At 49.5% G+C, this 12,755-nt stretch overlaps 1 protein-coding gene and 1 long non-coding RNA gene across 2 annotated transcripts in view; both read right to left on the bottom strand.

Moving 5' to 3' along the window:
• Positions 1–12,333, bottom strand: part of LOC310712835 (uncharacterized protein) — a 242,636-nt gene extending 230,303 nt beyond the window's left edge. Inside the window, exon 1 of the mRNA XM_083516244.1 lies at positions 9,178–12,333. Within this exon, the coding sequence (XP_083372370.1) occupies positions 9,178–10,731 (1,554 nt within the window). The 5' untranslated portion in view covers positions 10,732–12,333. The remainder of the gene's footprint in view (positions 1–9,177) is intronic.
• LOC310712949 overlaps positions 1–12,755 on the bottom strand; it is a 2,318,697-nt gene that overhangs the window by 1,555,009 nt on the left and 750,933 nt on the right. The window lies entirely within an intron of this gene.

Genomic DNA, 12,755 nt, shown 5'->3' with positions numbered 1-12,755 from the left:
GAAGGTCCTGTGTGAGTGCCTGGAGGCGGTTGGAGGTTGGATGGCGGCTAACAGATTGAGGTTGAATCCTGACAAGACAGAAGTACTGTTTTTGGGGGACAGGAGGCGGGCAGGTGTGGAGGATTCCCTGGTCCTGAATGGGGTAACTGTGCCCCTGAAGGACCAGGTGCGCAGCCTGGGAGTCATTTTGGACTCACAGCTGTCCATGGAGGCACAGGTCAAATCTGTATCCAGGGCAGCTGTTTACCAGCTCCGTCTGGTACGCAGGCTGAGACCCTACCTGCCTGCGGACTGTCTCGCCAGAGTGGTGCATGCTCTGGTTATCTCCCGCTTGGACTACTGCAATGCGCTCTACGTGGGACTACTTTTGAAGGTGACCCGGAAACTACAACTAATCCAGAACGCGGCAGCTAGACTGGTGACTGGGAGCGGCCGCAGAGACCACATAACACCGGTCTTGAAAGACCTACATTGGCTCCCAGTACGTTTCCGAGCACAATTCAAAGTGTTGGTGCTGACCTTTAAAGCCCTAAACGGCCTTGGTCCAGTATACCTGAAGGAGCGTCTCCATACCCATCATTCAGCCCGGACACGGAGGTCCAGCACCGAGGGCCTTCTGGCAGTTCCCTCATTGCGAGAAGCAAAGCCACAGGGAACCAGGCAGAGGGCCTTCTCGGTAGTGGCGCCTTCCCTGTGGAACACCCTCCCACCAGATGTCAAAGAGAACAACAACTACCAGGCTTTTAGAAGACATCTGAAGGCAGCCCTGTTTAGGGAAGCTTTTAATGTTTGATGTATTATAGTATTTTAATATTCTTTTTGAAGCCGCCCAAAGTGGCTGGGGAAGCCCAGCCAGATGGGCGGGGTATAAATAATAAATTATTATTATTATTATTTATTATTTGAGATAGCAATGCAGGCAGGTCCGATGAGACTTTAAAACCAACCTGTGCACAGACAGACCTGGTCTCGGTTTTTCTTACCTGTGCTCAACCTGGGTTCTAGTCAGTGTGCCCAGAATTGTCCCTTTGTCGTTCTTTCTTCTCATAAAGTTTTCTCATTTCATCATGTATACAAAACCGAGAGAACAATTATAACAGGTGGAAATTAAAAGTCGAACAACAAAGCTATGAAACAGGCACCTGGAATGAGCACAGTTGCACATGGGGTCAAATAACAAAAGCCCAAGTGAGGAATATCAGCGTTGTCCGATTATCAAGCTGAGCCCCACATTTGCTGGGCTTCTGGCAAAGGTTGCCTGGGAAATGATGGCTCCGCTGTGCTTGTAATATAGGGATGCCAAGTCACATAAAAATGTCTGGAGTCAACATCTCAAATTATGCATAATTTTCCCAGTCGTAGCCAGAGAGAGAGAGAGAGAGAAGTACCCAAAGCACCTAGTGTAAGATTATGGGCTGAGTTGCAATTCCAATAGGGACAAATGTCAGGCTTTGCACTTAGGCAGGAAGAACCAGCTACACAAATATAAGATGGTCGAGAATATCTGGCTTGCCTGTTGCTGTTGTTTAGTCATTTAGTCGTGTCCGCCTCTTTGTGACCCCCTGGACCAGAGCACGCCAGGCACTCCTGTCTTCCACTGCCTCCTGCAGTTTGGTCAAACTCATGCTGGTAGCTTGGTGCTGGAGGAGACTCTTGAGAGTCCCATGGACTGCAAGAAGATCAAACCTCTCCATTCTGAAGGAAATCAGCCCTGAGTGCTCACTGGAAGGACAGATCCTGAAGCTGAGGCTCCAAGACTTTGGCCACCTCATGAGAAGAGAAGACTCCCTGGAAAAGACCCTGATGTTGGGAAAGATGGAGGGCACAAGGAGAAGGGGACGACAGAGAATGAGATGGTGGGACAGTGTTCTCAAAGCGACCAGGCAGAATCAAGGACCACACAGGGCCCCAGCATATAACAACTTACTAAACCAACCCCACTGCAGTGAGATTTGCAAAGCATTGTCAGACTCTTGCTGAATTAGAACTATCATACACAAATCAATACTTTGAGATAGCAATGCAGGCAGGTCCTGTGCTCAGGCAGACCTGGTCTCAGTTTTCCTTACCTGAGCTCAACCTGGGTTCTAGTACAGGTGAAACTCGGAAAATTAGAATATCGTGGAAAAGTTCATTTATTTCAGTAATTCAACTTAAAAGGTGAAACTAATATATGAGATAGACTCGTGACATGCAAAGCGAGATATGTCAAGCCTTTATTTGTTATAATTCTGAGGACCATGGCGTACAGCCGATGAAAACCCCTAATTAACTATCTCAGAAAATCTGAATATTAAATGAAATCAGCAAAACAAGGACTGCAAATAGAGCAATACTGGACCTCTGAGAAGGAGAAGCATGCATATGGACTCAGTACTTGGTTTGGGCCCCTTTTGCATCAATTACTGCCTCTATGCGGCGTGGCATGGGTGCTATCAGCCTGTGGCACTGCTGAGATGTTATGGAAGACCAGGATGCTTCAATAGCAGCCTTCAGCTCTTCCGCATTGCTTGGTCTCATGTCTCTCATCTTTCTCTTGGCAATGCCCCATAGATTCTCTATGGGGTTCAGGTCAGGCGAGTTTGCTGGCCAATCAAGCGCAGTAATCCCATGGGCATTGAACCAGGATTTGGTACTTTTGGCAGTGTGGGCAGGTGCCAAAGTCCTGCTGGAAGATGAAGTCAGCATCCCCATAAAGCTCATCTGCAGAAGGAAGCATGAAGTGCTCCAAAATCTCCTGGTAGACGGCTGCGTTGACCCTGGACTTAACGGAGCACAGTGGACCAACACCAGCTGATGACATGGCTCCCCAAATCAACAGAGACTGTGGAAACTTCACACTGGACTTCAAGCATCTGGCATTGTGTGCCTCCCCATTCTTCCTCCAGACTCTGGGTCCTTGGTTTCCAAATGAGATGCAAAAGCTGCTCTCATCAGAAAAGAGATTTGGGGAGCCGAAATAAATGAACTTTTCCATGATATTCTAATTTTCTGAGTTTCACCTGTAAGTGTGCCCAGAATTGTCCCTTTGTCGTTCTTTCTTTTCATAAAGTTTTTTCATTTCATCATGTATATAAAACCGAGAGAACAATTATAACAGGTGGAAATTAAAAGACGAACAACAAAGCTATGAAACAGGCACCTGGAATGAGCACAGTTGCACATGGGTTCAAATAACAGAAGCCCAAGTGAGGAATATCAGCGTTGTCCGATTATCAAGCTGAGCCCCACATTTGCTGGGCTTCTGGCAAAGGTTGCCTGGGAAATGATGTCTCCGCTGTGCATGTAATATAGGGATGCCAAGTCACATAAAAAATGTCTGGAGTCAACATCTCAAATTATGCATAATTTTCCCAGTCGTAGCCAGAGAGAGAGAGAGATACCCAAGCATCTAGTGTAAGATTATGGGCTGAGTTGCAATTCCAATAGGGACAAATGTCAGGCTTTGCACTTAGGCAGGAAGAGCCAGCTACACAAATATAAGATGGTCGAGAATATCTGGCTTGCCTATTGCTGTTGTTTAGTCATTTTGTCATGTCCTCCTCTTCGTGACCCCCTGGACCAGAGCACGCCAGGCACTCCTGTCTTCCACTGCCTCCCACAGTTTGCTCAGACTCATGTTTGTAGCTTCAAGAACACTGTCCCACCATCTCGTCCTCTGTTGTCCCCTTCTCCTTGTGCCCTCCATCTTTCCCAACATCAGGGTCTTTTCCAGGGAGTCTTCTCTTCTCATGAGGTGGCCAAAGTCTTGGAGCCTCAGCTTCACGATCTGTCCTTCCAGTGAGCACTCAGGGCTGATTTCCTTCAGGATGGAGAGGTTGGATCTTCTTGCAGTCCATGGGACTCTCAAGAGTCTCCTCCAGCACCAGAATTCAAAAGCATCAATTCTTTGGCGATCAGCCTTCTTAATGGTCCAGCTCTCACTTCCATACATCACGACTGGGAAAACCAGAGCTTTAACAGCGAAGTAATAGTCCCACTCTATTCTATTCTATTATGGAAGGCAGGAGTTCCTGGCATGCTCTGGTCCAGGGGGTCACAAAGAGTCGGACACGACTAAACAACAACAACATTACTTCCGTTGCTCTGGACACTAGACTTCTGTTGATGCAGCCATTTTTCTCTTTTTGCTTCTGAATCACATGCTTAACTCTTGTTCAACTTGTGGTCCACTAAGACCCCTAAATCCTTTTCACATGTACCACTGTCAATCCAGATATTCCCCCATCCTAAATGTGTGCAGCTGGCTCTTCCTAAGTACAGAACCTTGCATTTGTCCCTGCTGAAATTCAGCTTCTCCAATCAGTTAAGGCAATATTGAATCTCGATTACCTTCTGCCGCATTAGCTACCCCTCTCATATACGGGCATAAAATTGATTTAAACAAATACATTCTCCTAGTCTAAAGCCTTTTAACAAGCCCTCTCTTAAACCAGAGAGTTTTATGAGCTCATTCAGAGAGGAAAGTGAATGCTTTTGGAAATATATTAAAGGGGATATGTAGAAAAACACCCTCGTCCTCTCGAGCTAAAGATAAATGGGAGTGCATTCCCCCTTACTAAGCACTAGAGGGCAATGCTTATCTTTGCTGGGCTCCTAAACCGGAACTCGGTACCTATTAGAGATGTTCAAACCCCCTTGGTTCCACTGCCTCCTTTTAAAAGATGAAATTCCTTGTTAACAGAGATTTAAAAAGCTGGCATCTGTACAAATGGCAGGCAGATGTTACTGCTGTTCCTCAGTTTTATTATTAATTCAACCTGTTAGTCATCTTATACAGGGGGGTCTCCTTGCCAGCGTTTGGCAACTGGGTGCCATTGAGATGCTTTGGACTACAACTCCCATTATCTGGGGCACCCGTTTGCCAAAGGCTGGCTTAGATGGTTTACAAGCGAGTTTGAAACACCCAATCAGCAAATGGGCTTGATTTGCTCCTCGCAAAGCAAGAGGGAGTGAGTGTCTCTGGTGCATGTGCAGAGTTCTCATGCAAACACACTCAAGGATTCACTCCTCACAGGCCTCCAGAAAAAGAAGCAAGGGAGGCCAGTCTAAATGCAAAAGGGATCTTATCTAGTGTTATGCACTGAGCTGAATCCTAGAACAATAGGATCCAGAATGCAGCAGTCTGATTGGTCCGCAGGAGCCACCCAATCCAGCTCCAGGATGACGTGAATCAGGATAAAGATGTTGAATAAGACCGGGCCCAAGACAGAACCCTGTGGCACCCCACTAGTCACTAGTCACTTTTGAGAGAGGGGTTCTGTTAGCATGTGGCTGGCGTTGAATGGGACTAGATTTATAATAATAAATAATAAAATAAATTTTTATTTATACCCCGGTTCAGAAAACCGGGCTCAGGGCAGCTAACTACAAATTTAAAGCACTTAATTGCAATACAACATAGAAGCAGCATAAAATACTGCTTAGAGGCAGTCTTCCATCTGGGGCAGCAGATTCAGTGGGGAGAGGCTTTTTCCTCAGGGGTGGGGAAGGATATGGTTCATATATATATATATATAAAATAAATAAAATTGTCCAGTGGCACCTTAGAGACCAACTAAGTTTGATCTTGGTATGAGCTTTCATCCGCAGCCTCTGCGGACCACGAGGCATCAATGTATATTTTCGTCTGTGGGGCAATTGGCAGTGTCAGCCCCCATTCAACAAACGGCAGGCAAGTTTATCGTCTTAACGTGACAGAGATAGATCACACGCCCAATTGTGCATGGGGGGGGAGAGACCTCTCCCCCCTAGTTGAGCAAAGGAGGAACCATGGGTCATAGTACCGTCGAATTGTAGAGTTGGGAGAATCTCTGGCAGGTGGCCGTCCAACGTCTCTTTATAAACCTCCAAGGATGGTGTTATAGGAAAATCCATGGGCTCACTTTGGATTGTCAAACAAAGACACCAGCCAGGAATAGAGGAGCAAAACAGCAGCCTGTAGGCCTGACTTTTATTCAAAAGAACTTCCACCCACCCCATGGAAGAAGCAGGAAGAAGCCCAGAACAAAGGATGAATCCTTCTTTTATAAGCTTTCCCTTTCCCCCAAACTAAAGGTGCTTTTAGTGAAGCACCTTTAGTTGCCTGGAAAAAACAAGCCTTGCCCTCACTGCCTCCTGTGGCAGGGAGTTCCATAGTTTCATCCCTGCCCTGCATGAAAAAAGGGTCTTGCACTGGATGTTTTTAAGGTCAGAGGGCCATCTGTCAGGGATTTTTCAGCCGTGATTTCCCGCATTTCAGGGGGTTGGACTACATGACCCTAGGGTGTCTCTCCCAACCCTACGATTCTGGGTTCTCACGAGGTTAAATCTCAAAGTGGCGAGACGGCTGCCTCTCTCGTTCCCTGCTCTCATGCTGCTGTGCGGCACAAACCTTGCAATTTCACACACTGTGGCTACGGAGATGCTTTTTGAACTGTTGATAACAAGCTGTAAGACCATTAGGGCTGTTTAAAAAAAAATGGGGGATGGGGGTGGAAAAACCAGAAGCAAGATTGGGAGCTTTTAAAGCTGCAGCCATGGAGGAAATTAGCACAGAGTTTGGGAGGTGATAAAGAGCCTTCAATAATTGGTATTAGTGGTGGTATTTGGATCACGAGCAATGTTGCATTGCAGTTCGTTAGAGGGTTTGACTAGGACCTGGGAGACCAGGGTTCGAATCCCCGCACATCCATGAAGCTCACTGGAAGACCTTGTGCCTGGCACTGCCTCTCAACCTGCCCTACCTCACAGGGTTGTTGTACGCATAAATGAGGATAATAATAATATTATAATAATTTATTATTTGTACCCCACCCATCTGGCTGGGTTTCCCCAGCCACTCTGGGCAGCTTCCAACGAAGATTAAAAATACATTAAAATGTCACACATTAAAAACTTCTCTAAACAGGGCTGCCTTCAGATGTCTTCTAAATGTCAGGTAGTTGTTTATTTCTTTGACATCTGGTGGGAGGGCGTTACACAGGGCAGGCGCCACCACCGAGAAGACCCTCAGCCTGGTTCCCTGTAACTTCGCTTCTCGCAATGAGGGAACCACCAGAAGGCCCTCGAAGGTGGACCTCTGTGTCCAGGCTGAACGATGGGGGTGGAGACACTCCTTCAGGTATACTGGGCCTTTGAGGCCATTTAGGGCTTTCAAGGTCAACACTTTGAATTGTGCTCGAAAACGTACTGGGAGCCAATGTAGGTCTCAGGACCGGTGTTATGTGGTCTTGGCGGGCGCTCCCAGTCACCAGTCTAGCTGCCGCATTCTGGATTAGTTGCAGTTTCTGAGTCACCTTCAAAGGTAGCCCCATGTAGAGCGCATTGCAGTAGTCCAAGCGGGAGATAACCAGAGCATGCACCACTCTGGCCAGACAGTCCACGGGCAGGGAGGGTCTCATCCTGCGTACCAGATGGAGCTGATGAACAGCTGCCCTGGACACAGAACTGACCTGTGCCTCCATGGACAGCTGTGAGTCCAGAATGACTCCCAGGCTGCGCACCTGGCCCTTCAGGGTGTCACGGAAAAATTCGGGTGCGGAGTTGCCCTGCCACCCGACTCGTCGGACTAAGTCCGCGGGTCCTAGCGGGAAAAGTAAGTTCAGCCGGGCACAGGAGCAAACTGCGGAGACCCGAAGTTTATTGCGCAACAGGTTCAAAATGGCATTGAACCCCGAGGATGGGGCGACAAAGACTTTTAAAAGTTCCCTCCGTTTCCCAGAATACTGTGTGAGAAACGTCATGCATACATTATAAGAAGGTTGGGTTCCACGGGTTACATCATGAATATATTTAACACGTCACGAATATGTATAAGAGAGGCAGGGTCACAGTAATTAACATTTGAGATAAGGGAGGGGGAAATATGCAGAGTGAGAGATACACATAAGTAAGCATTTATTGAGTACCGGTGGTGGCAAGACAATGGGCCAGAGATATGCATCGTCTGCCACCTAATATTGCCCGGAGGAAGGGTGAGGCGAAGCGATCTGACAGGATTGAGAAGTTCCTGTGTACGTGTCCTGTCGCTTCGGGGATTATGGAGGTAGGGGTCACATCATGGAGTCCACAGGGAGCTGAGTTGAATGACACCGAGAGCGAGGAAATCGGTGTTACGGTTGATTTTATATCAATTTCTGAAGGTTTCCATGCTTTCCGACCTATTCCGTACTGTTAATCAAGATCAGAAACAGAACGGACATATTGTAGCAAGAATGGATACATTGTAACAGGATTTTGACAGTTTTATGAGGTCCCTGGTTTCGGATCCATTGTTCTCACAGTGGGGGGCCGTCAGCAGCTTGTCAGGAGTCAAATGAGGCGTGCAGTAGCTCCTGAGCTAGCTCCTGCAAGGCGAATGCATGGCTGTGATTGGCTAAAGCGGAGCTCAGTATAGTGAATGGAGTTTCATTATGATGCGGTCTACTCACGTTAGGAATAGGGCGAGAGGAAGGCATAGAGAAGATCAGGGCTTATTTCGCCCGTATGGAGAAAGGAAAGAAGAGCCTTTTATTAGCAAGGCAGGGGTATAGTGTGGTGCTTGTGCAACGATGTGGGGCTGAGGGTTCTAGGCAGAGTTGGGCACTGTCGAGGTCATCGCCTCGGGCCCGTTCAGGAAGCGGTGGAGGGGAGAAAGGTTGCCCCCCCCTTCCTTCCGTATCAGTCCCCCATTCGGAGATAGATTTGCATCAAAGTTCTGTAAGAACTTGCAAATCCTTTCTCCGCACCCTATACCCCTGTGATTTCATACTCCCCTTCTCCTAGATGTCTCATTTGCACATATTCAGGAAAGACAGGACCGTTGTGGGAGCGGGAATAGGCTCGAAAGGAAAGAGGAGCGGACTGAGCAGGGAAGCGGAGAAGAGAGCAGCAAGGAGAGACGCAATGTATGGCACAGCAGAGCACTGAGATGCAAAAGGCAACAGTAAGAATTGTGAGCAATATGACCTTGATCAATTGTCGGAGCCACCCCAGCTTGGGCAGCCATCCCCACAAGTCAACGTCCGACAGTCCCTCGTGTTGTATCTCGTTTAGTCTCCCTGCTAACTCGTGGATGTTATTCAAATGTCCAGTAATGTTTAAGGTTCGGTCAGTTACATATGTGCAGCATTCGGTACCTATTAAGGCGCATGTCCCTCCTTGGCTAGACAGCAGAAAGTCCGTAGCGATTCTCGTCTGCAAACTTAGCTGTCTCACCTCAGACAGTTCTGACATCAGGGAGTCGGTGATCTCAGTTGCTTCCTGCATGAATTTGAGGAGGATGTCAGTGAGCCGAAGGATGTCGACGTGGTTGGATCCTGCCCCGTAAGCAGGAAAGAGTGCTCGACCCACGGTCTCCCCGTTTGCAGCGACATCGGATAAGTCAGACAGTTGTTTCTCTTCCCTTTTATTCCTCTGTCTCCCGGGGGGTAGATGTGGCACTACCCTTATGCCAGGGACGATATATCCGACGAAGCAGGATCCGGACATATGGGGGCTCACCCAGGTGTATGCGCGATGGCCACATACCCAAAACAAGCCGCTGAGATACGACTCCATCCTCCCTGAAGCGAAGGCTTGTAACAACATAGCGTCGGCGGGTTGAGGCTGCCAGAGTGGAGGGTGGCCGATGACAGTGACCCAAGCAAGGGTGAGGTTTGGGAAGGTCCGGGATCCTGTCACGTCTGTGATGGTGACATGGCCGGTAGATAAGAGTTCTAAGTTGGACGTACAGGTACTGGAGCCGATGAAGGTTCCTTCCCCGGCGAAGGTGCGGCAGAGTGGACCCTTAGTCGGGCCTGTGAGGTAAAGGTATTGGTGGGTCAAGTTCAACGCGGTCAGGTTCCAGGAGGCGACGTCCCCTGACCGGAATTGTTCTATGGTAACCGGGACTGGAACGAGGGGGAGGCTCTGTTGAAGGTGGCTGGGCGCATGGGCGCAGATCCAGCATTCAGGGTAGGGTGCTTCCTTGGCCACCTGGCCGATGAGTTTAATATAAGAGTTCTGTTCCCAAGAGGAAAGGAGATCTTCTCCCGGGAAGGGAGGGTCAGCGCCAAGTTTCCGTGGTGCCGTGCCGAGTGGATGAAGGGGGTCGGTGGTATTTAGGAGGCGCCTGTCTTTGGCTATGCCCCCACATCGCAAAGGTCCAACGTTATCCCACGTAGGGGAGCGTGAGGGATGTGTTGGATGGTACCAACCCTCTAGGTATTCTGCCCCTCTCCAGTCGTGGGTAGCTCCGAGGTTCCAAAGGCAGCAGAACCTTCTTACACAAAGTCCTTGTAGTTGGGGCTTTCGGGGTTCCGGGGTCATGAGGAGACATTGGAATCCGAAAATCAAGTTGTCGGAGGGATTGGTTGCGTCGGTGTAGGATGGTGTAGCCCCCCCTTTCTCGATTTCGGTCCAGTTGGGGTTCCTCAAAAGTTCCCCGTTGCCGAAAAGGAAATGGGTCCCGTTCTTGCAGGTGAGGCGGTAGTAAGAGTGGTCCAGGGTGACTGCGGCTGACCCAATTCGGTGTAGGGCTTGGTCCCGGATAAAAAGTTCCCAATACTCGTTGTCCGTTAGGCGGGGTACGAGGGAATGTCGTAGCAATGTCCGCGACTCGGGGAGGCAAAAGTCAAAGTCCCCCATTCGATCAGGGTTTGATTTCCCACCCGTCTCGAGTCGGTGATAGTCCAAGAAATGGTAATCCGTGGGTAAACCAGTGCAATGATCAGTTGGCATGGCTGAGGAGTAGGTCAGAGTCTGGTAGGCAAGAAAAATGAAGAAATTCATGGTTGGAATCCGAAGATGGGAAAGTATGGGGTATAAGGTGGTCGAAAGGCCGTGGGAACGCGCTGTCAGAACAGCTGTCAACAGAGCTGTCAAAGCGCGCTATCAGGAGAGCTGTCAACGGGGCTGTCAAAGCGCGCTGTCAAGAGAGCTGTCAACGGAGCTGTCAAAGCGCGCTGTCAGGAGAGCTGTCAACGGAGCTGTCAAAGCGCGCTGTCAGGAGAGGTGTTGCAGCGTTTGAGGCGTAGCTTGAGGGCGTCGGTGTCTGGGACGATTTCAGATGTCCAGTTGGGTGGCGTGGCATCAGGTCCGGTCTGTTGAGCCCGACCTTGGCCCCGATCTGCTGGTCCGGTCTGTTGAGCCCGACCTTGGCCCCGATCTGCTGGTCCGGTCTGTTGAGCCCGACCTTGGCCCCGATCTGCTGGTCCGGTCTGTTGAGCCCGATTCTGGCCCCGATCTGCTGGTGTTGTTAGTTCCTCGTCGTCGTCGATGTAGGACGTTGGCGGGGAGGGCGGAGAGTCGAAGGTATAATCCTCTCCGTGGCTGTCTTGAGTCTCCAGGGGAGGTGGTGCCGACTTACACCTCGTGTGATGTATCCACGCGGCCTTCTCCCCCACTTTTACAGCGGTTGGTGATGTCAGAAGTACCTGGTAAGGTCCTTCCCAAGTTGGTTGTAGGGGTAGTTTCGGATATACCTTGACTAGAACCCAGTCCGCTGGATGAAAGGAGTGGGCTTGGGAGTCGATGGGCAGGTTCTGTCCCTCGACGGCCGCGTAGTGGTGGAGACGTTTTAGCTGTGTCTGGAGCTGAATAACATAATTAGTGAGTTCTGTTTCCCCCACCTCGAGTTCTGAGAGGGGATATAGGGTGTTATACACGGGAGGGGGCCTCCCAAACAGGAGTTCGAACGGTGACAGTTTTAATGGTCCAGTTGGGGCACTTCGGATGTTATGTAGAACTAGTGGAAGTGCATTCACCCATTTCAGTCCCGTAACTCTGCAGAGCTTTCCCAGCTGTACTTTTATTTCCTGATTCATCCGTTCCACTTGACCGGAAGATTGTGGGTGGTAAGGGGTATGTAAGTCCCATTTTATTTGGAGGGCTCTGGCGACTAGTTGTACTATTTCTGCGGTAAAGTGGGTTCCCCTGTCACTGTCCAAGCGGCGGGGTATTCCGTATCGGGGTATGATGTCCTGAAGGAGGGCTCTGGCAACTACTGAGGCAGTGGCCTTTCGGCAGGGGAACCCTTCTACCCATGAGGAGAACTGGTCTATTATGATCAAGGCGTGTTTGAAACCCTGGCATAGTGGCAAATCTATGAAATCTAATTGCAAACTTTCAAAAGGGACAAAAGCCCATTGTCTAGCCCCTGGCGGCCTTTTGGGTTCGCGTTTTGGGTTGAACGCGCTGCAGGTAGCACAATTCTTGGAGGCTGCAGTGGCTGCGGCAGCTAATCCTGGAGCAAACCAGGATCTCTTAACATGTTCGATTAACCTTTCTTTTCCCCAGTGTGTTTGCTGGTGGAGGACCCTCACCAATTTTGGAGTCCACGCTTTCGGAAGGACGGCTCTGCCATCGGGGAGGGTCCAGACCCCAGCATGGTTAACTGCGCCTAGGGATTCCCACATGGTCTTCGTCTGGGGCAGTATGGTACATTTGCGAGGGATCTACATTGAGGGGGAGTTGTAGTGCTTGGAATTCTGACTCATCTCGCGGGGGGCGGAGTGCAGCTGCTTGGGCTGCCTTATCAGCGCGTCTATTTCCTTTTGAAACTGGGTCTTTTCCTTTTGTATGCGCTTTACAGTGTACCACGGCTATTGCAGCGGGTAGGTGGATGGCTGTCAACAATCTTTCGACCAGTGCGGCATGTGAAATTTGCGAGCCGGCGGCAGTCAAAAACCCTCTTTGGAGCCAAATTTGACCAGTGGTATGCACAAGTCCGAAACAGTACTTGCTATCCGTGTAAATGGTTGCTCTTTTACTTTCGCTAATTTCGCAGGCGCGTATGAGGGCAATTAACTCCGCGG

This window comes from Podarcis liolepis (genome assembly GCF_965112155.1).
Source record: "Podarcis liolepis genome assembly, chromosome: 7".
Classification (NCBI taxonomy): Eukaryota; Metazoa; Chordata; class Lepidosauria; order Squamata; family Lacertidae; genus Podarcis; species Podarcis liolepis.
This window is presented reverse-complemented; position numbering and strand designations above follow the sequence as displayed.